At 52.7% G+C, this 23,499-nt stretch overlaps 1 protein-coding gene and 1 pseudogene across 2 annotated transcripts in view; both read right to left on the reverse strand.

Moving 5' to 3' along the window:
- Window positions 1-23,025, reverse strand: part of LOC125754645 (paraneoplastic antigen-like protein 6B) — a 36,510-nt gene extending 13,485 nt beyond the window's left edge. Inside the window, exons 1-2 of one of the 2 annotated variants that reach the window (XR_007409382.1) lie at window positions 22,799-23,025; window positions 20,175-22,532 (exon numbers count right to left, since the gene is read on the reverse strand). Coding sequence is in view for 1 of the 2 variants with exons in the window: in XM_049107513.1 (XP_048963470.1) it covers window positions 20,979-22,388 (1,410 nt within the window). In the remaining variant the exon portion in view is untranslated. Of the gene's footprint in view, window positions 1-19,565; window positions 22,533-22,798 lie in introns of those variants that run through there. The other variant, XM_049107513.1, reaches the window with a different exon arrangement.
- Window positions 4,206-7,762, reverse strand: LOC125754729 (paraneoplastic antigen-like protein 6B; annotated as a pseudogene).
- Window positions 23,026-23,499: the final 474 nt, after the last annotated feature.

Here is a 23,499-nt window from a genome sequence, read left to right on the forward strand (position 1 = left end):
TTCCCTGATGGCAAGTGATGCAGAGCATTTTCTCATGTGCATGTTGGCCATGTCTATGTCTTCCTCTGTGAGATTTCTCTTCATGTCTTTTGCCCATTTCATGATTAGGTCTCGCTTCTGTGGTAAGACATTCTCTAGAGTCTTTTTTTATTATATATTTTTAATAATACACTTATTTTTTATTGGTGTTCAATTTGCCAACATACAGAATAACACCCAGTGCTCATCCCGTCAAGTGCCCCCCTCAGTGTCCGTCACCCATTCACCCTACCCCCCGCCCTCCTCCCCTTAACTACCCCTAGTTCGTTTCCCAGAGTTAGGAGTCTTCATGTTCTGTCTCCCTTTCTGACATTTCCTACCCATTTCTTCTCCCTTCCCTTCTAGTCCCTTTCACTATTATTTATATTCCCCAAATGAATGAGAACATACAATGTTTGTCCTTCTCCGATTGACTCATTACACTCAGCATAATACTCTCCAGTTCCATCCACGTCGAAGCAAATCGTGGGTATTTGTCGTTTCTAATGGCTGAGTAATATTCCATTGTATACATAAACCACATCTTCTTTATCCATTCATCTTTCGATGGGCACCGAGGCTCCTTCCACAGTTGGGCTATTGTGGACATTGCTGCTATAAACATCGGGGTGCAGGTGTCCTGGCGTTTCATTGCATCTGTATCTTTGGGGTAAATCCCCAGCAGTGCAATTGCTGGGTCGTAGGGCAGGTCTACTTTTAACTCTTTGAGGAACCTGCACACAGTTTTCCAGAGTGGCTGCACCAGTTCACATTCCTACCAACAGTGTACGAGGGTTCCCTTTTCTCCGCATCCTCTCCAACATTTGTGGTTTCCTGCCTTGTTAATTTGCCCCATTCTCACTGGTATGAGGTGGGATCTCGTTGTGATTTTGATTTGTATTTCCCTGATGGCAAGTGATGCAGAGCATTTTCTCATTCTATCCTAATGCAACTGAATACGTATTCTTCTCATGTGCTCACGGAACTTTCTTCAGAATAGGCCCCATACTGGGTCACAAATCAGGTCTCAACTGATACCAAAAGATTGGGATTATCCCCCGCATATTTTCAGACCACAATGCTTTGAAACTAGAACTCAATCACAAGAGAAATTTGGAAGGAACTCAAATACCTGGTGGTTAAAGAGCATCTTACTAAAAGATGAATGGGTCAACCAGGAAATTAGAGAAGAGTTCCAAAGATTCATGCAAACTCATGAAAATGAAAGCACAACTTTTCAAAATCCTTGGGATACAGCAAAAGTGGTCCGAAGGGGCAAATACATCTCAATACAAGCCTCCCTCAAATAATTGGAAAAATCTCAAATACACAAGCTAACCTTGCATCTAAAGGAACTGGAGAAAGAACAGCAAATAAAGCCTACACCAAGCAGAAGAAGAGGGATAATAAAGATTCGAGTGGAACTCAATGAAATAGAGACCAAAGGAACTGTAGAACAGATCAACGAAACCAGGAGCTGGTTCTTTGAAAGAATTAATAAGACCGGTAAACCCCTACCCAGCCTTATTAAAAAGAAAAGAGAAAAGACTCAAATGAGTAAAATCACGAACGAAAGAGGAGAGATCACAACCAATACCAAGGAAATACACACGATTTTAAAAACGTATTATGAACAACTATATGCCAACAAACTAGGCAATCTGGAAGAAATGGATGTATTTCTGGAAACCTACAAATTACCAGCACTGAAACAGGAAGAAATAGAAAACTCGAGCAGGCCAATAACCAGTGAGGAAATTGAAATTGAGGAAACTGAAGTCATGAAAAGCCTCCCTGGACACAAAAGTCCAGAAGCCAGATGGCTTCCCAGGGGAATTCTACCAAAGGATTACAGAAGAAATAATCCCTCTTCTACTAAAGCTGTTTCAAGGGAAGAAATGGAGGGACTACTTCCAAACTCGTTCTATGAGGCCAGCATTACCTTGATCCCAACACCAGACAAAGACCCCACCAAAAAGGAGAATTTACAGACCAATATCCCCGATGAACATGGATGCCAAAATTCTCACCAAGATAGTAGCCAATAGGATCCAACTGTACATTGAGAGGATTTATCCCCAGGATGCAAGGGTGGGTCAACATTCATAAAACAATCCACGTGATAGATCACATCAATCAGAGAAAAGACAACAGCCATATGATCCTCTCGATAGATGCAGAGAAAGCATTTGACAAAATACAGCACCCATTCCTGATTAAACATTTTCAATGTGTAGGGATAGAGGGAACATAGCTCAATATCATAAAAGCCATTTATGAAAAGCCCACATCGAATATCATTCTCAATGGGGAAAAACGGAGAGCCTTTCCCCTAAGGTCAGGATCATGACAGGGGCGTCCACTCTCACCATTGTTACTCAACATAGTGCTGGAAGTCCTAGCCTCAGCAATCAGACAACAGGAAATAAACGGCTTTCAAATTGACAAAGAAGAAGTCAAACTCTCCCTCTTCGCAGATGACATGATACTGGACATAGAAAACCCAAAAGACTCCACCCAAGATCGCTAGAACTCATACAGCAATTCAGCAATGTGGCAGGATACAAAAATCATGCACAGAAATCAGTTGCATTTCTATACACTAACAACGATACTGAAGAAAGAGAAATTGGGAGAGGAATAAGGAGTCAATCCCATTTACAATTACACGCAAAACCATAAGATACCTAGGAATAAACCTAAGCAAAGAGGTAAAGGATATATATACCCTAAAAACTACAGAAGACTTCTGAAAGAAATCAAGGAAAACGTAAAGAGATGAAAGACATACCATGCCCATGGATTGGGAGAATATATATTGTGAAAATGTCCTATGCTATCCAGATCAATCTACACGTTCAGTGCAATCCCTATCAACATACCATCCACATTTTTCACAGAGCTGGGACTAATAATCCTAAAATTTGTATGGAACCAGAAAAGACCCCAAATAGCCGGAGGAATGTTGAAAAACAAAAACAAACCTGGGGGCATCACAATGCCTGACTTCAGGCTGTATTACAAAGCTGTGATCATCAAGACAGTCTGGTACTGGCACAAAAACAGACACATAGATCAATAGAACAGAGTAGAGAACCCAGAAATGGGCCCTCAACTCTATGGTCAACTCATCTTTGACAAAGCAGGAAAGAATCTCCAGGGGCAGAAAGACAGTCTCTTCGGTAAATGGTGCTGGGAAAATTGGACAGCCAATGCAGAAGAATAAAACCGGACCATTCTCTTACACCATACACAAAGATGAACTCAAAATGCTTGGAAGATCTAAGTGTGAGACAGAATCCAGCAAAATCCTAGAGGAGAACACAGACAACACCCTTTTTGAACTTGGCCACAGCAACTTCTTGCAAGACACATCTATGAAGGGAAGGAAAACGAAAGCAATAATGAGCTCTTGGGACCTCCTCAAGATAAAAAGCTTCTGTATAGCAAAGGAACAGTCAACAACAACAAAAAAGACAACCTGCAGAATGGGAGAGAAGGTGTTTGCAAATGTCTTATCAGATAAAGGACTAGTATCCAAGATCTATATAGAACTTATCAAAATCAACACCAAAGAAACAAACAATTGATTGGACTGGGCTGGGTGTGGTGCTGCCATGGGAGGGTGGGGGGAGGTCTCCCCGCCCCATTTGGTGTCAAGCATGGTCATCTTGGTCACTTGGAAGGGCTGATGGTAGTGTTCAGGTCCCCTTTGGGGTGGTGGAGTGCCGGGGTTGGCTTGGGCCGGGTGGGCCCTTCCCTCGGCCTGCTCCTCAGTGGGGTGAGGCTGCGCCCTGTGGCCTCCCCTGCCTCCAGAACTCGCTGTGAGAGGAGAGGGGGGCCCTTGGCCTGTAGCCTATTTGCCTGAGGAGGACTTGGGGAGGCCCAGCCCCCAGCCCCATCCTGCTTTCCTGACTCGTCTGATGGGCTTGAGCCCCTAGGGGCTCCCCAGCCTCCCTGTCTCCTGACCGGGTGAGGCCCTGGCTCATAGCCAGGACCTCCCCCCGCCCTGGAAGCAGCCATCTGGGCAGGGGCCCCCAGGGGCCTCTGAGGGTCGTGCCTGACCTAGGCCTGCAGGGACAGCATCACGGTCATCACTGTCGCCTCCTCCTCCCGCCTCCCGCCTCCTGCCGCTCCTGCTCCTTCTCGTCCACTTTATCATCTCCTGCCTGCAGCGGCCTCTGGCATCAGCCTGGGCATTGGTCTGGGCGCCAGCCCTTCCTCCGCCTGGGCTCTCCACTCCTGGCTAGACTGGCCTCCCATGCCTCAGACTCCAAAGCCCCAGCATCTTAGGAAACTTGGAGACCTCCCAACCATTCTCAGCTTCCTCAGAGCTTCATCCAGTGGCTCGTGAGGTTGGCCTGGGAGCACCTGCCTCAGGCGCACGTGGTCAGCTGAGGCTCTGGCCAGGGCCCTTCTCAATGGCTTTCTGCAGCAGGACTTCCAGCCTCAACAGAAAGCAGAGAGCGCGCTCCCTGAGTGCTGCTGAGCAGTTAGCACTTCCCGGAGTGTGGCCTACTCATTGTTCTCCAAACACCTGGATCAGGGCCGCCAGGCAGTCCTGCGCGCGGCCTGGGGTTCTCGGCCAGGAGCCGCACAGCTGCAGGGCCGTCCCTCGAAGGCCTTCCATCAGCCGCCTCCTCTTCTCCTTTCCGAGACCCCCTGCCACACATGTGCATGTCGGCAGTGTGGTGTGCGCCTCAAAGGACTCCTCCCCCAGAGCGGGCTGATCCTCTCGGAAAACACGCCCAGGCGCTGGTACCGCATGGTCTCCACCCAGGGCTGGACTGCCTGACTGACCGATCGAGCCAGCACACCTGCGCAGTTCCAGCCCCAGGGCCCCAGCCCCACTCTCACCGTCTGCCCCTGTTGCTCCAGGAAGTGGAACACGCGACTGAGGAACTCCGCCTGAGCAACGGGGCACAAAACCACTCCAGGGACCCCCAGTGCCCGGGATTCCCTGGACAACCAAGTGACTTCCCTGCCGTAACCTAGGGCCGCGGTGGCATTATCCTCCTCCTTTGCCGAGCACAGAAAGTGGCCCATGGGCCAGAGGGGGCCTCCAGGGACTCTTGGAGTTCGGCTTCATCGCAGTCCTCTGGCCAGAATGAGCGACCCCTTCGAGCGCCGACGCCCATCCACCCTGCACCAGTCCTGCAGCATCGCACCGCCATCGCGCGCATTCCGCCTGCGCGGGGCTAATACTAGGGAAACGGTTCCGTAGCAGACCAGGATGGTACTGGGCGGGTGGGGAGAATGAATTGGGGCGGGAGCCAGGACTCAGAGAGAACTGCCCAGGTCTCCACAGCTCTGAAACGACCGGCGCAGAGCGAGGGCTGACACCCCACCTCCCACCCCGAGGTGACCCTCCTCCCCGGGCGGCGCCTCTGCAGCCAGGCTCGAGCCCCCGCCGCCGCCCGCTTCCACGGCCCGCAGGGCCACGGCCCCCCGCCGTCCCTGCCCCGCGGCGGCCGCAGTCCCGCTGGGGCGGGCGGAGGGCGGCTCTCGGGGCCAAGCCCGCACCCTCCCCGGGTCTGGTACCTTCCTCCTGGGTCCCTGGTGGAGGTCCCGGAGGCGCAGGGGCGCGGGAGCGGCGGCCGGGTCGCGTGCGCGTCTTGCCCGGGCGCTCTCTCCCCTCCCTCTTCCTCGTCTCCGCCTCTCTGCGCGGCATCGGGCGCGCGCGGGCCTGCTCGCCACCACTCTCGTGCTGCGGACTCGGGGCGGGGCGCAGGCAGAGCGCGACCCTCCGGTCGCCCGGAGATCCCCGGCCATTCGCGCGCGGGTCACGCGCGCGCGGGCACCCGGGCACCACGTGACGTCACCGCTCCTTCCCCCGCCCCGAGGGGCGCTGGCACATCTGGGGGCCCGCGACTGGCGCGTCCCGTCCTAGACCAAAGCCCCCACGCGCGCCCTCGCGGGACAGCCTGGGCATCAGCTCGGCGAGGGTCCGCATCCCCGGGCCCACGGGAGAGCGGGGACAGGCCTGAGACGCGCCTGCCGCGCTCTGGCATGGGTGGGGAACAGGGTGTGTGCGTGTGGGGGTGCGTAGGGGGCTTCTTCGCTTGTTTTCCTCCTCCCCCACCTCCAGAACTGGTCCTGTCCCAGCAGGCGAGAAGCACTCTCCAGGTGCGGTCACGTGCGGTAAATGCCACATGCGCACAGGCTCATTCACACACTCCACCCAGGAGGGTCGGCAGTCCCGCTTGCGAGGGGCCGAGGCCGCTGTGGGTGCACGAAGGGCCAAGGCGCATCGCTACCCCAGCGCCAGTGGCCAGCCCCAGAGGGTGCCTCAGACTCCTGTTTGCTCACTCCAAGTCCCGATCCCAAGAACGAGCTTCTGCTACTTGGTCAACCCTTGCCTGTATCTTACTTACCATGCCCTTGGGCAAGTCCTACCCTTCTCTCCTCAGAGCGATAGGTTGGGGACTCTACCTGAAGGTGCCCAGGAGAGCAATGGGCTGGGAGTGGAGCACTGGGTGTGGCCCCTGCCCCCTGTGCCCTCACCAGCCAAGGACTGAGACATTTGCTGCCTTGGCCTCTGAGGACAGCATGGCGTGCGTGCCTCCCCAGAGACCGCCAACTGTCTGTCCCCGACTCAGCCTTCTTCCCCAGATCCTTCCTCTCGCTCTCCTACGCTAGTACGGCACTAGCGGAGCGCTGCCACACTGAAACGGCTCCAGTCCCTCTGGCTCTGGCCACCCTGCACCTGTCCTGTCACGGGAGTCTGGTGCCATGAGCGGCCTCCCTGCCACTCAGATGGCAGACAGGTTCCCTCCAGGTCACACCTTCCACGGCTGTTCCCTGTCTGCCCCCTTCTCTTTCCTTGCCTGGCATCTGGCCAGACATCCTCTTCTGTGACCTGCTTTGCACTCTCAAGCTCTCCTGGTCACGGCCCTGAGCATCCAGCTCACTCACGCTCCTTGTGGAATCTCACCTGGCTTATTTGCCTGAGACCCTAGGGAGGGGACTCACACTGTTCCCAGTCTTCAGGCATTACAGACACTACTGCCACCAGCGCCCTCGATGCTGAGCCGCTGTTGGCCACGGGCTCTGCACACTACAAAGTTGGTTTTGGGAATGGCACTTGTGCTGACACCATGGCCGGCGTCGCTAATCTGTTATCTCCCTTGAGTGATCAACCCACTCCCACCAGCAGCATGGGCATGTCCTGTGTGCCCCACAGCCTGAGCAGCCTTTGGTCCCTTCCGGCCTCGGCACTTGCCCACCCCCACGAGAAGCACTATCACCTACTGTGTTGTGTTTCCCTGCCCTGGTCGGGGTGAGCTTGGGCATCCTCGCACAAGTGTGTCAGCCATTCCCAGGTCCTCTTCTGGGAACCTCCTTTACTCATTTCCCGTGCTGGGAAGCTCACTGGCCTGTTCACGAGAGAGTCCTGGCATTGAGGTCAAGGCACTCTCATGTTTTCTACACTCACCCATGGCCCAGAAGCAGGTCACGCTGGAATTGGTCTCAAGTGGAGCTTGGCTGGCTGTGTGGTTCCTCCCCAGCTTTGTCTCCTGGGTGGTAAGTGCCGGGTGAATGGAGAAGTGCAGGGCTGCCACAAACCAGCTTTCCCAGTCCGCCTCGTGTGTGGACCCTCCCTTTCTCCACTGAGGACCAAGACTGCCTCTCCTGATACAGGTGAACGCTGCCCTACGCCCACCGTGACGATTTCTGCCCACCAAACCTTGCTGTTAGCCCCACCATGGCGGTGCCCCACGTTGTCCTCTTTCTTGGTCTCCATGATCTATCTGGGATTTCCCCAGAGAGGGCCGTCAGGATGTATGTGGGTCCCATGTTGCCAACTGTCAATTCATTCCTGGTTTTCAGCCTCTCTTCCTCCTCTCCTTCCTTCCATACCGCTGACTCCAGCCAGGACTCTCTGGCTCTCCTTGGGGTACCATTCCCCTCCTCTGGGGCTGGCGCTCCTCAACTACATTTCCTTTTCACCTCTCAGCCCTCACTTTGCTCCACTGTCTCAGCATGACCCTCTTCCTAAAACCTTCTTTTTGACTCTTCACCTTCAATACTCCTCTCTGCCTGCCTAACCCCAACTCCCTCCTCTTCTCTTGCTTGAGGTCAGTGTGGTGGAGGTGGGCTCCGCCTCAGCCCAGGACCCTTTCTCCAACACCATTCTCACCTGAGGCCCTCTCATCCGAGAGACCTCTGCTGTTGACGCTCCAAATGTGTCTGGACCCCTCCCCTGAGCTCCGCACATGCTCACCAAACTGCCACTTGGATGGTCAGGGAACTTCAGAATGAAGACGTCAAATGTCCAAACACTTCACCCCTGGACACACGGCTTCCCTGGGCATCCCAGACTGCCTTCCACCTGGTTCCCAAGCACGGGATTCTTTTCTCCTCTCCTTGTTTCTCCTCTCAATCCACATTGATTTTTGCAACTCTAGTGGATGCCTGCTAACCTCCACGTCTCCATGGCCTGGCCTCATCTCTGCCCTGCCTCCCAGCCTCCAGGTGGCCTCTCTGCTCACCTTCCTCCCACCCACGTGGACGAGCGAACTCTTTGCCACCACCAGCATTCTGCTCCTCCCCAGGCAAGTCCTCCCTGTGGTCCTCATCTCCTAGACTAGGAAACTCCATGCCTCTGGCCAACAGTCCTCTCTGCTCACACCACTCCCTCCTGCCCAGCCTCACAGCCCTCCCACCCCCCACCCACCCAGGGAGCTCTCTCCTCTCTGCTTCGTACCGCAGCCCCAGCACTCTCTACCAAACTCCCTTCATCGGCCTCGCTGCCCCAGCACCACACCCGCCCTTCTCACCTGTGGCCTTCCTTCCCTCCTCTCTCTGTGTAGAACCACCCCACAGACTTCCTTTAGTGGCTCCTCCGCCTCCTCCCTCTTCTTCTTCCCATCAAATCTTGCAGAAGTCCTTCTCCTGTTCCTGCCTCCCCACCCACAGCAAAAAGTGGAATCTGGAATACTCTCCACTATATTCACATCAGATTTTTTATGGGCATGTCAGAGATAGAGATTTGGGCCTCAGCTTTGGCTCAGGGCCTCCCCAGGTGGAAGCCCAGGAGAAGGGGGTTGCCCATGTTTCCCCGAGTAGCACCAAGAGTCTGGCCCATGGAGGCCCTTCTTCTTTGGAGCAAGCACCCAAATCGCATGCCTGCCCTCTGCTGAGATCTGGGACCACACCCTGGCGGATGCTTGAGTCTGTAAGGGGATGGCAAGGATCAGCCCCTGTGTGGAACGCAGCAGGAGTATAATCCTGAGCAGAGTGGCTTCTGCAGAGGCCAGACCAGATTGATGGCCTGGGCCTCCTCAGAATTGAGAGAAAGGGGGGTGCTCCAGGCTTCAGGAGGAAGCGCAGGAGGGCTCAGCTGGGTCCGGTTTCTCACTTCTGTGTGGCCCAGAGAATCAGGCCCTGTCTGCATGGGGATCACGCAGCACTTGTCTTCCTCTCCTCACTCTTGAGAGGAGGTGTTGGCAAGTGGTGACAGGGGCAGGGATGAGTTTCTGTGGCCACGCTCACATCTGAGAGTCCTGTGTGACACCATGTTGAAACACACTCTGCCTCTTCCTCCCACCCCCACCACCACCATCCAGGCCCTGTGGGTGGCTGGGCTCCCGTGGACCTAAAGAATCAGGTGTTCAATTAGGTGTTCATCCTAAAGGAATGAAGTGTCCGCCTGCTTGGTCCAGCTCACAGGGTCTTCTGGCTTTTGGCTCGGTCCCCCTGATTGCGTCCTGGGCACTGCACAGAGCCAGCCCCCAGCAGGTGCTAACCACGCGGAGAAATAAACACAGAAACACTTACTGTGGGTGTTGCAGAGATGCTTCAATCAGGTTCACAAGAGCCCGGGCCTCGGGCGACTGGATGCTCCCTATAACATACCTCCTCTGGTAGTAGCTGTTGGGAATGAAGACCAAGACCAATGAAACCGTTAGCTGAGCACAAGAACCCAGGCGTGGCAGCGGGGTGTGGGGGGGTGGGGATTCAATGTTTCTCTTCACCTGACTGCTCCCATCTGGGTGACCTAGATGTCTCCTTAATCTTCACAGGTGAGGGGGAGCGTAGCTGCTCCAAACCTGGGAAGGGGAAGGGCTTCTCTGCTTTACACCACAATCGCCAAGGGCTCAAGCCGTGCACAGCCCAACGGACCCCTCCTGTTCTCGTCTGGGAGAGCCTGGAGTCCTCCACCACCTTACCAGGAGTTCCCACCCACATTTCTCAAACTGTGGCTTCAGACCACGTCCCTGCCAGCCAAAGACTGCTCTGGTGCTCGCCAGCCCGCTTCCTCCACCACCCCTTCTGCTCACACACTGCGCTCCTGCTGCTCCCAGCATCTGCGCCCCGCACTGCCCCAAACCTTCCACAGGCTCTTGGAGCTCCTGGGTAGTGGGCCCACTCCTCCCTTTCTAAACCTGCCTTTCTGACTGCCTCCTACCTGGGAAACAGTACCTCCCCAGGCTCTGCTGACTGCCTCCTACCAAACAGGCCTCCTCAGCTTCTTCAGCTGCCAGCTCCCTCTGCATGTCTACCTGCCCACTGAAACCTCACAGGCGCGCGCCTTTTTGGGCTCACACACCTTTGGAGCATCACCCCACGTGGTGCTCATGCTTCCCCACTCAGGGTGCCGGTAAGCGGCAGCATGTCTTCCACGGGTCCTTCACACACCTGGTTGCCTGCAGTACTCTCTGTAACACACGACAGTCCCTCTGGGGGAGCGGTGGCAACAGGCTCACTCAACAAAGGGGTACTGGGATGTGGCCAGCCTCGGTGGTGGCCAGCCTGCCTCTGCCTTGGGTCAGGATGGGGATGGTTCTCACAGAGAATTGGTGACAGAGTGTGAATTGTGAGGCCATCTTTAGACGCTGTGTGCAATCATTTCAAACAACCTCATCTACCACTTGTGACCCAGCCCTGCACTCCTACTTCCTCGCCAGGGAATGGAACACAAAGAGACTCACTGGATGTGAGCCTTTCATCATCTTTCCCATCAGCTTTCACAACAAAGCCCCATACTGGAGCCAACCAGATGCCCATCAGCAGGAGAATGGACAAGGAGCTTGCAGTGAATCTCCTCTCTGTGGACCTCTGACCCTCACAACCACATGGGTGTTCCACGACGATGTGCCATGTGAAGGTTAGACACCAGAGTGTGACCCTGTATGATCCATGATACAGAGTGCAGAGCAGGAATGCAAAAGGGAGGTAGGAGTGGACAAGAGGTATGAGTATCTCTAAGACACAAATGCTCTGTAGCTTGAGGGGCTGGGTCAGTCACCGGGTAGATGCAGTTTAAAAGCATTGAACTGTGTATGCAGTGAACAGAAGCAGCAGTAAAACGAACCATGTTCTTTAGGCGTTAGAGCACCTGGTGTATGGACTGAATTTTGCCTCCCAATGTTTGTATGACTGTATGGATGTACGTTTGTATGCCAAAGCCTCAAACCCCAGTGACGGTTGGAGATAGGCCTATGAGGAGGCAGTTAATGTTAAATGAGATCTTAAGGCCCTGATCCGAAGAGTAGTGTCCTCCTAAGAAGAGATGCCAGAACTCACTCTCTCTCTCTCTCTCTCTCTCTCTCTCTCTCTCTTCGCTGTCTCTGTCTCTCTCTCTTACCGTCTCTCTCTTCTCCTCCACCCTAACGCACAGAGAAGACAAGAGCACACAAAGAGATGGAAGCCACCCCCAGGTCTAGAAGAGATCTCTCTGCAAAACCCACCGGCTGGCACCCTGATCTCGACTTCAGCCTCCAGAACTCTAAGAAAATCAAAGTCTGTTGTTTAGCTGCCCAGTCGTGGTATTTCCTTATGGTGCGGAGCTAAGGCATCTGGGTTCCCTTATGTTTGCTCGGAGAGTCATAGTTCCTTGGAGAACCCTATTTCACTCTGCCAATCAGAGTCACTTCCTGTCCCAACGGGAGGCCGCGAGAATCCCCTGTGAGGTCACGTTGTAGTGTTTTGAAGATTCCACTCTTGATTCTCCTGAGGTGACTACTGGTCCCTGCCATGAGGGTACAGTGCCTCACCCAGGCCCGTCTCCTGTAACGTACATGGTGGGGGTCAGGTCAGAGCCACAGTGAGGAGGGGGTAATAGAAACTCAGGAGCCTTTAGTCATGAAGGTTCTGGGGATGACATTCCAGGCTGTGGAGTTGAGCTCCTGCAAGGCAGGGAGGGCTGGCCCAGTGTTCTCAGGCTTGATCCCATCTTCCAGCCCAGCCTCCTCAGACCCTGGCGATGGCCATTGCAGTTTCCTAGGAACAAAGCCCTGAAAGGGGGCAAGTCTGCTCTCCTGACGCCACCACCATGCCCGGAATAAGGCTGTGTCCTGCCTTATAATGTTGGACCCTAGGCCTCAGGGGCCCAGCCAGGCCCAGCCCACCACCCCAGCCCAGTGGGCGTTCGGTGAGCTCTGAAGCCTTTGCCTCTTGTCATGCTCCCCCCACCCCTTCCTGGGCTGCCCTCTCCTAAAAACCTCCAGCCTTCTCCAAATGCAAGTGCTCCTTAGCCTCCGGGGGCCACGTGTATGGCACTTCCTGTCCCTCCCGCTTGGGAAGGAAAGATATGTTTTATTGTTCCCTCCCTCCTTCTCCCCACAGGGAAGGAAAATCCATCCCGTTGACCCTGGGTGGGGGTGCCCGCCTCCCAGACAACAACACTTACAGAACTGATGTTAAGCACATTCTCTCCTTGCCCACTCATAAAGTATGCATGAACTCCCCAGGCAGAAGTACACCTGCCCTAACTCAGGCATAAGTCTAAGGGTGAACAACCCTAAGAGAATCATCAAGCAAACTGTGAAGGATAACTTGTCATATCCATCAAGGGATCCACCCCACCCTACCCAGTGCCCTAGCATCCATTCAGGTGCAGCAAAAGCTCTTTGAGTGCATCTCCTTCCACGATGGATACAGAGATGCAAGATCAAGCAACATTCCCTGAGCAAGCCAAGCATGGAGAGTTCAGGGATCTGGGCAGTGAGTACAAAAGAAGAGTCAAAGACAATAAAGGGTGTAGCTCTTGCCTCTTTATTCTTCTTCTCTATCCCCCACCACCACACACACCACACAATATTTGTGGACAAAGGCACCTCAGAAATACTCATACTTGAGCTAGGACGGTAAAAGAAAGTTGGTTTAGAAGAAAACTTTTAATCAAGACTCATCAAGTGTGGAGAACTCAGCATAGGCAGTGCCTAAACTGTGTAGGGAGGCCAAGGGCTGTCTCTCATTCAAAGGAACATTTTGACCTGTGGGTGGGAATGATGTGGAGGGACTGTAATTGTTGTTTGTTTGTAAATCACTCCTGAGGCTTTGGGATCTCCTCCAGTATATATTAATATATACAAAAATATATATTATGAAAAGTACAAGCGCTATGAGAACTCTAGGGGGATATGAATCAGTCTGGAAAGCAAGAAGTCTTCCTATGGCAGAGACCTAGCGATCTAGGGGATACGTGGAAGAAGAAGAGCAGTAGCATGGTTACAAAGCAACAATGTCCAGTGGGAACAGTATTACCTAAGAGGGGCTGAAATATGACAGGTCAACCAGGTGAAAGGCTGATGTGAGATCATGATTGGCAGACATGTATCAGAACTCTCAGGCTGTATAAACCAGAGTAAAGATTTTAGCCCGGGAAGGAGGCAAGATGGGGAAGAGTAGAGGTCCTCATTTCATCTGTCCCCCATAAGCTATATAACTTTCAAACCACCCTGAACACCTATGAATTCCACCTGAGATGTAAAGGAAGGACAGCTGGAACGCACAAAGAAAAAGTGACATTCTCGCAAGGTGTTGCACTGGACAAAACAACCAGGAGGAAGAATTCACCACAAAGGAAAGAACCGGGTGATACTTCCACAGATCTAATGGATAACGGTTAAGTAAAATATCGGAAAGAAATTGGAACAGAACTAAAAAATCACTGGTGCTGAGAAAAGCAAATAAAAGACTCTAGAGTTCAAAAGGGTGTTGCCTGTGTTCTCCTCTAGGATTTTGATGGAATCTTGTCTCACATTTAGATCTTTCATCCATTTTGAGTTTATTTTGTGTCTGGTGCAAGAGAGTGGTCTAGTTTTTTTTTTTTTTTTCTTGGACTATTTTATTTTATTATTTTTTTAATTTATTTTTTAGGTGTTCAATTTACTAACATAGAATAACCCCCAGTGCCGTCACCCATTCACCCCACCCCCCGCCTCTCCTCCTTCTACACCCTAGCTCGTTTCCGAGTTAAGTCTTACGTTCTGTCTCCTTTCTGATATTTCCCACACATTTCTTCTCCTTCCTTCTATTCCCTTTCACTATTATTTATATTCCCCAAATGAATGAGAACATATAATGTTTGTCCTTCTCCGACTGACTTACTTCACTCAGCACATACCCTCCAGTTCCATCCACGTTGAAGCAAGGTGGGTATTTGTCATTCTAATGGCTGAGTAATATTCCATTGTATACATAAACCACATTTCTTTATCCATTCATCTTTCTGGACCGAGGCTCCTTCCACAGTTTGTCTATCGTGGTCATTGCTGCTATAAACATGGGGTTCAGTGTCCGCGGTTATTACTTTGTATCTTTTGTAACTAAGTGCAATTTGGTATAGGCAGAGTCTATTTTTACTCTTTGAGGAACCCGCACAGTTTTCGAGTGGCTGCACCAGTTCACATTCCCACCAACAGATAAGAGGGTTCCCTTTTCTCCGCATCCTCTCCACATTTGTTGCCTCCTCCTTCTTAATTTGTCCCATTCTCACTGGGTGAGGTGGATGCTGTGTGGTTTTGATTTGTATTTCCCTGATGGCAAGTGATGCAGAGCATTTTCTCATGTGCATATGTCTATGTCTTCCTCTGTGAGATTCTCTTCATGTCTTTTGCCCATTTCATGATTGGATTGTTTGTTTCTTTGCTGTTGAGTTTATAAGTTCTTTATAGATATTAGAAACAGCCCTTTATCTGATACGTCATTTTAAATATCTTCTCCCATTCTGTAGGTTGTCTTTTAGTTTTGTGATGTTATCCTTTAGCTGTGCTTACCTGGATGACGTCCCTAGTTCATTTTTGCTTTTGTTCTTTTGCCTTCGTGGATGTATCTTGCAAAGTACTGTTGAGTTCAAAAAGGGTGTTGCCTGTGTTCTCCTCTAGGATTTTGATGGAATCTTGTCTCAATTTAGATGTTTCATCCATTTTGAGTTTATCTTTGTGTATGGTGAAAGTAAGGTTTCATTCTTCTGACAGTGGATGTCCAATTTTCCCAGCACCATTTATTGAAGAGACTGTCTTTCTTCCAGTGGATAGTCTTTCCTCCTTTATCGAATATTAGTTAGACCATAAGTTGAGGGTCCACTTCTGATTCTCTATTCTGCCATTGATTCTCTGTGTCTGTTTTGCCAGTACCACACTGTCTTGATGACCACAGCTTTAGCAACCTGAAATCTGCGCATGATGCCCCAGCCATGGTTTTCTTTTAAAATTCCCATATCTGGGGTCTTTTCTGATTCCACAAAATATTACTCAGCCATTAGAAATGACAAATACCCACCGTTGCTTCAACGTGGATGGAACTGGAGGGTACTATGCTGAGTGAAAAAGTCAGTGGAGAAGGACAAAATTATATGGTCTCATTCATTTAATATATAAATAGTGAAAGGAATAGAAGAGAAGGAGAAGAAATGGGTGGAAATGTGAAAGGGAGACAGAATGAAGACTCCAACTCTGGGAAACAACAGAAAGGGAGGAGGGAGGGGGTAGGGTGAATGGGTGAGGCGACACTGAGGGGGCACTTGACGGGATGAGCATGGGTGTTATTCTGTATGTTGGCAAATTGAACACAAAAAAAATAAGTGTTATTAAAAATATATAATAAAAAAGACTCTAGAGAATGTCTACACAGAAGCGAGACCTAAGCAGCCAAAATTAAAAATGCTTTAATTGAGATGCAGTCTAAAGTGGATACTCTAACAGCTAGGGTAAATGAGGCAGAGGAGAGAGTGAGTGACATAGAAGGCAAGTTGATGGAAAGGAAGGAAGCTGAGAGAAAGAGAAAAAACAACCAAGAGCTCAGGGGAAAGTCTCCGAGTATTAGTGATAGTTCGAGAAAGAATAGCATCAGTCTTATTGGGATTTCAGATGATGTGGAGAGAGACAGACAGAGAGAGAGACAGAGTCAGAGAGACAGAGATACAGAGACAGAGAGACGGAGAGAGACAGAGGACCAGAAAGTATGTTTGAATGAATCATAGGAGAACTTCCCTAACCTGGGGAAGGAAACGGGTATTCATACCCAGAGATAGAGAGGACCCCACACACACAAAATCAACAAAACCGATCAACATCCAACATATAATAGCGAATCTTGCAAATGTCAGAGATAAAGAGAAAATCCTACAGCAGCTGGAGACAAGAGATCCCTAACTTACATGGGGAGAAATATCAGATGAAGAGCAGACCCATCCACAGAGACTGGCAGGCCAGAAAAGGCTGGCATGATATCTTCAGGGTACCTAGCAAGAAAAACATGCATCCAAGAATCCTTTATCCAGCAAGGTTGTCATTCAGAAGAAGGGAGAGATAAAGAGCTTCCAGGATAGACAGAAACTGAAAGAATATGTGACCACAAACCAGCTCTGCAAGCAATATTAAAGGGGACGCCGGCAAGAGGAAGCCCAAAGAAACAATCTTGGAAACAAGGACTGTACAAGTAATACTATGGCACCGAATTCATGTCTTTCATAGTCACTCTGAACGTGAACAGGCTAAATGATCCAGTCAAAAGACACAGGTATCAGACTGAGCAAAAGGCCTATCCACATGCTGTCTACAAAAGACTTGTTTCATACCTAGACACTTTGGACTGAAAATGAGGGGATGGAGAACCATTTACCATGCAAATAGTCCTCAGAAGAAAGCTGGGGTAGCAATCCTCATATCAGATAAATTAGCGTTAAACCAAAGACTGTACTAAGAGATGAAGAGGGACACTATATCATACTTAAAGGGTCTATCCAACAAGAAGACCTAGCTATCATATTTATGCCTCTAATGTGGGAGCAGCCAATTATATCAACCAATTGATAACCAAAGTAATGAGACACATAGATAATAATACATTAATAGTAGGAGATTTCAACACTGCACTCTCAGAAAGGACAGATCTTGTAGGAGAACATTGCCAAATAAATAGAACCTTGAATGACACACTGGACCAAATGATTTCACAGATATATACCGAAATTCCATCCTTTTTTTTCTTTTTGTTTATAAACAAAAAAATTTATTTCTTACAATTCTATTTTTTAATAATAAATTTATTTTTTATTGGTGTTCAATTTTGCAACATACAGAATAACACCCAGTGCTCATCCCATGAAGTGCCCCCCTCATTACCCGTCACCCATTCACCCCCACCCTCCCCTCCTCCCTTCCACCACCCCTAGTTCGTTTCCCAGAGTTAGAGTCTTCCATGTTCTGTCTCCCATTCTAATATTTCCTACCCATTTCTTCTCCTTCCCTTCTAGTCCCTTTCACTATTATTTATATTCCCCAAATGAATGAGAACATACAATGTTTGTCCTTCTCCGATTGACTCATTACACTCAGCATAATACTCTCCAGTTCCATCCACGTCAAGCAAATCGTGGGTATGTCGTTCTAATGGCTGAGTAATATTCCATTGTATACATAAACACATCTTCTTTATCCATTCATCTTTCGATGACCGAGCTCCTTCCACAGTTGGGCTATTGTGGACATGACTTTGCTTATAAACATCGGGTGCAGGTGTCCTGGCTTTCATTGCATCTGTATCTTTGGGTAAATCCCAGCAGTGCAATTGTCTTCGTAGGGCAGGTCTACTTTTAACTCTTTGAGGAACCTGCACACAGTTTTCCAGAGGCTGACCAGTTACATTCCTACCAACAGTGTACGAGGGTTCCTTTCTCCGCATCCTCTCCAACATTTGTGGTTCCTGCCTTGTTAATTGCCCATTCTCACTGGTATGAGGTGGGATCTCGTTGTGATTTTGATTTGTATTTCCCTGATGGCAAGTGATCAGAGCATTTTCTCATTATCCTAATGCAACTGAATACGTATTCTTCTCATGTGCTCACGGAACTTTCTTCAGAATAGGCCCCATACTGGGTCACAAGAATCATCTCAACTGATACCAAAAGATTGGGATTATCCCCGCATATTTTCAGACCTACAATGCTGGTTTTAATTCCATTCAAAGGACGAAGTCTTGCCATTTGCAACCACATGATGGAGCTAGAGACTATTATTCTCTTAGAAAAAGACAAAAACCACATGATTTCATGTATATGTGCAATTTAAGAAACAAAACAAACAAGCAAAGGGAAATAAAGAGAGAGACAAATCAAGAAACAGACTCTTATCTATAGAGTACACACTATGGTCACCAGAGGGAAGGTGGTTGGGGGATGGGTGAAATAGGTGATGGGGATGAAGGAGTGCACCTGTTGTGATGAGCACTGTATGATATATGGAAGTGTCGAATCATCAATATTATGCACCTGAACCTATTATTATACTGTATGTTAACAAATTGGAATTAAAAAAACTTAAAATAAAAAAATAAAAACCCTATCAGTCTAATTCTGGCTTTCTCATGAAGAATGTTACAACACTTTGGGATAAGACAGTTCTTTCTCGCATGGCCTCATTACATGCATCAAACACCTGAAGCAATCCTCAAGCCTAGGAACGGGATGCCTAAAACCACTTCCCGCCAATAAAGAAGAAAATTTTGATAAACCTCATTAATTTTGAAAGGCAAGGCAAACGGGACATTCCCAGTACATATTTGTAAAAGAAAGGCCCTAATCATATCCTACACTAACATATTACACAAGAATACTGCCATCACTGCTAACAAGAAGGTTTACCCCTAATGCCATTACGCTTTTAGCTGTAGTATCTCATACAGGGCAGGAATGTCTTGAACATGGAATGACTGCGTTTGTCTCCCAAGGATTTCCTCCCACTACACATGGCGTGAGGTCTGTGGAACCCAGCCTGCCCAATCTTTGGCTATCACACACCCCCAAGTCCAAAGAATCCTTCAGAGGCTACATGGAGCCTGGCTTCTTGTTGGCTTCCAGGTGTAGGCTGATTGTAAATGGATGAGCGATCTCTTCACCACACACACCAGCATGCAGCTCCTGATGATAGGTCTATCCAACAACATACCCAGGCAATTCGGAGACTGGCTTGTCTATGGGATTTGCACTTGAACTTTCAGACCCAGTGGATGTCCTAAGGCATACAGCGTTTCCACAAATCCTGGATCCTCAGGATACCTGCTGTCCCCTCCTCACTATACGGTCTAACCTCTTTATTCCTAGGGGCTGCCTGAGGTTTCTAGTGGCCCCAACCAGCCACACTTCTAGTAAGCTCCTCTCACCAGTTTCCATCCGCCCAAGTGATTACACAACTTCTCTTGGATACACCCCTGAAATACTCCAGTACCACACTAATGCTGCCACTCACAACCCCATCCCCTCCTGCAGCTCCAGTAGAAAGTTGTTCCTTCCAGAGCCCAGAGCAGAGGCAAGACATGGCTGAAACATTCAATGAAATTTATTGAAGAGAAAATATACTGCAACCATTGAAGACAGGGAATGACAACAGAGAGGGGAACGAACGTCTGACGGTCAGTAGAGCCCATAGGTCACAGCCTCCCTCCTCTCAGGGTCCCAAACGGGGCGCCTCTGCATCCCCCACCACCGTGGCCCTCCTGCCATAGTCTCCCTTCCCGAGGGCCACGATCAACCTCTGGCCAGGACGACGGACACTGGCCATGTCCCCTCACGCCAGGACACCCCCCCTCTGGCAGACATGCTGGGGCCTGGTCCTGCCCTATGGCCGGCACGGGACAGTCCCAGGATGCTGAAAAGGCAACAGGGGACCCTTGGCCAAGCCAAGGAAACTGAGTCACAAGTGACAACAGGCGGCACATCAGAGCACAGTTCCTGTGGAGACAGCCGCAGGCCACCTCCGTCCTTTGGGCCAGTTCTTCCTTCCGGAGGTCACGCGGGGTGAGCACCGGCCGTGCCCTCCTCCATCCTTCCCGCCGTCTCCTGGAACTGGGCTCAGGGTCTCCGGGGTGGGGTGAGGGCAGCTGCTCAGATAAGAACACACACACACACACACACACACACACACACACACGTCTCCACAAGAACAAGCAGCATTCGGCCTAAATCTACACCGAGAAAGCGGAGGTTGAGCTCACAACAGTGGAGGAGAGCGAGCAGAGCCTTGGTGGACACTGAAGCTCATGACACCTGTGCTGACAGGTGGGTGCCCCGGGAGGCCAAGACGCCCATGGCAGGTTCCTGCACACCTCAAGGCTCTGCATGGGAATGATGGCTAGTGTGTGTGTGTGGTGTGTGTTTGGGGGGGGAGGGTGTGGGGAGGAGGGATAGCTTGACGCGTGGGTCACTAAGGAGCTTACAGAGACACAGGTGGGCTTCCCAGAACATGGAGCAACGTGCCCCGGGGGTCAGTGGGCAAGGGTCCCCGTTTTGGGAGGCCCAAGAGGCTGGCACCCTTGAGATGGTCCCTAACATCTTCCAGTCCAGCGTGGGTGGCAGATGGCTTCAGGTGCCCCTCACCTAGGCTGGGGCTGGCCACTGAGGGGTGCTTCCCAGGCTGGCTGCCTGAGTTGGCAGGGATTGGGTGTGCCTGATTGGACTGGGGCTGGGTGTGGTGCTGCCATGGGAGGGTGGGGGGCAGGTCTCCCCGCCCCATTTGGTGTCAAGCATGGTCATCTTGGTCACTTGGAAGGGCTGATGGTAGTGTTCAGGTCCCCTTTGGGGTGGTGGAGTGCCCGGGGGGCTTGGCTTGGGCCGGGTGGGCCCTTCCCTCGGCCCTGCTCCTCATGTGGGGTGAGGCTGCGCCCTGGCATGGCCTCCCCCTGCCTCCAGAACTCGGCTGCCTGAGAGGAGAGGGGGGCCCTTGGGCCTTCCGAGCCTATTTGCCTGAGGAGGACTTGGGGAGGCCCAGCCCCCCAGCCCCATCCTCGTTTCCTGACTCGTCTGGGATGGGCTTGAGCCCCTCCTCGAGGGGCTCCCCAGCCTCCCTGTCTCCTGACCGGGTGAGGCCCTCTGGCTCATAGCCAGGACCTCCTGGGCCCGCCCTGGAAGCAGCGCCCATCTGGGCAGGGGTGGGGCCCCCAGGGGCCTCTGAGGGTCGTGCCTGACCTAGGCCTGCAGGGACAGCATCACGGTCATCACTGTCGTCCTCCTCCTCCCGCTCCCGTTCCCGCTCCTGCTGCTCCTGCTCCTTCTCGTCCACTTTATCATCCTCTGCCTTAGCGTCGGCTCTGGCATCAGCCTGGGCATTGGTCTGGGCGCCAGCCCCTTCCTCCGCCTGGGCTCTCTCACTCCTGGCTAGACTGGCCTCCCATGCCTCAGACTCCCGAACAAGCCCCAGCATCTCTAGGAAACTTGGAGACCTCCCAACCATTCTCAGCTTCCTCAGAGCTTCATCCAGTGGCTCGGTGAGGTTGGCCCTGGTGAGCACCTGCCTCAGGCGCACGTGGTCAGCTGAGGCTCTGGCCAGGGCCCCCTTCTCAATGGCTTTCTGCAGCAGGACTTCCAGCCTCAACACGAAAGCAGAGAGCCGCTCTCCTGAGTGCTGCTGAGCAGTTAAGCACTTCACCCGGAGTGTGGCCTGGGACTCATTGTCTCCAAACACCTGGATCAGGGCCGCCAGGCAGTCCTGCGCGGTCCTGGCAGGGTTCTCGGCCAGGAGTCCGTGCACGAGCTGCAGGGCCGTCCCTCGAAGGCCTTCCATCAGCCGCCTCCTCTTCTCCCTTTCCGAGACCCCCTGCCACACATGTAGCATGTCGGCAGTGTGGTGTAGCCAAGCCTCAAAGGACTCCTCCCCCAGAGCGGGCTGATCCCTCCCGGAAAACACGCCCAGGCGCTGGTACCGCATGGTCTCCACCCAGGGCTGGACTGCCTGACTGACCGATCGGAGCCAGCACACCCTGCGCAGTCCCAGCCCCAGGGCCCCAGCCACACTCTCCACCGTCTGCCCCTGTTGCTCCAGGAAGTGGAACACGCGACTGAGGAACTCGTCGCCTGAGCAACGGGGCACAAAAACCACGTTCCAGGGACCCCCAGTGCCCGGGATTTCCCTGGGGACCAACGCATAGTTGACTTCCCGGTCAAGCTCGACTAGGGCCGCGGTGGCATTATCCTCCTCCCGGAACACTTTGCCGAGCACAGTAAAGTGGCCCATGGGCCAGAGGGCGGCCTCCAGGGACTCTTGGAGTTCGGCTTCATCGCAGTCCTCTGGGATGCCCAGAATGAGCAGACCCCTTCGAGCGCTGACGCCCATCCACCTGCACCAGTCCTGCAGCATCGTCACCGCCATCGCGCGCAATTTCCGCCTGCGCGGGGCTAATACTAGGGGCAGGAAACGGTTCCGTAGCAGACCAGGATGGTACTGGGCGGGTGGGGGAGAATGAATTGGGGCGGGAGCCTAGGACTCAGAGAGAACTGCCCAGGTCTCCACAGCCTGTGAATACGAACCGGGCGAGAGCGAGGTTAAGGCTGACACCCCACCTCCCACCCCGAGGTGACCCTCCTCCCCCGGGCGGCGCCTCTGCAGCCCAGGCTCGAGCCCCGCCCCGCCCCGCCCCGCCTTCCACCGGCCCGCAGGGGCCACGGCCCCCTCCCCAGCCCGTCCCCCTGCCCCCGCGGGCTGCCGCAGTCCCGCTGGGGCGGGCGGAGGGCGGCGGGGTTTCCCGGGGGCCAAGCCCGCACCCTCCCCGGGTCTGGTACCTTCCTCGGGTGGGGGTCCTCCCTGGTGGAGGTCCCCGCGGGAGGCGCGCAGGGGCTGCGCGGAGCGGCGGCCGGGTCGTGCGCGCCTCTTGCCCGGGGCGCTCTCTCACTCCCTCTTTTCCTTCCTCTGCCCGTCCCTCTCTCTGCGCGGCACGTGGGCCGGCGCGCCGGCGCCTGCTCGCCACCACTCTCTGCAGTGCGGACTCGGGGCGGGGGCGCAGTGGCGGCAGAGCGCGGACCCTCCGCGTCGCCCCGGAGATCGCCCGGCCATTGGCGCGCGCGGGTCACGCGGCCGGGCTGTGGCCACCGCCGCGGGCACCCCGGGACCGCGCGTGACGTCACCCGCTCCTTCCCCCGCCCCCGAGGGGCCGCTGGCACAGGTGGGGACCCTGGGGGTCCGCGACTCGGCGTCCCGTCCTAGACCCAAAGCCCGTCCACCGCCGCCGGCCCCTCGCGGGACGTGACCTCAGGGCATCAGCCTGGCGAGGGGTCCGCATCCCCGGGTGCCCACGGGAGAGCGGCTGGACAGGCCTGAGACGCGCCTGCCCGCGTTGCGCTCTGGCATGGGTGGGGAACAGGGTGTGTGCGTGTGGGGGGTGCGTTATGGGGGCTTCTTCGCTTGTTTTCCTCCTCCCCCACCTCCAGAACTGGTCCTGTCCCAGCTAGGCGAGAAGCACCTCGTCCAGGTGCGGTCACGTGCG

This window comes from Canis lupus, chromosome X (genome assembly GCF_003254725.2).
Source record: "Canis lupus dingo isolate Sandy chromosome X, ASM325472v2, whole genome shotgun sequence".
NCBI classification, from domain to species: Eukaryota; Metazoa; Chordata; class Mammalia; order Carnivora; family Canidae; genus Canis; species Canis lupus.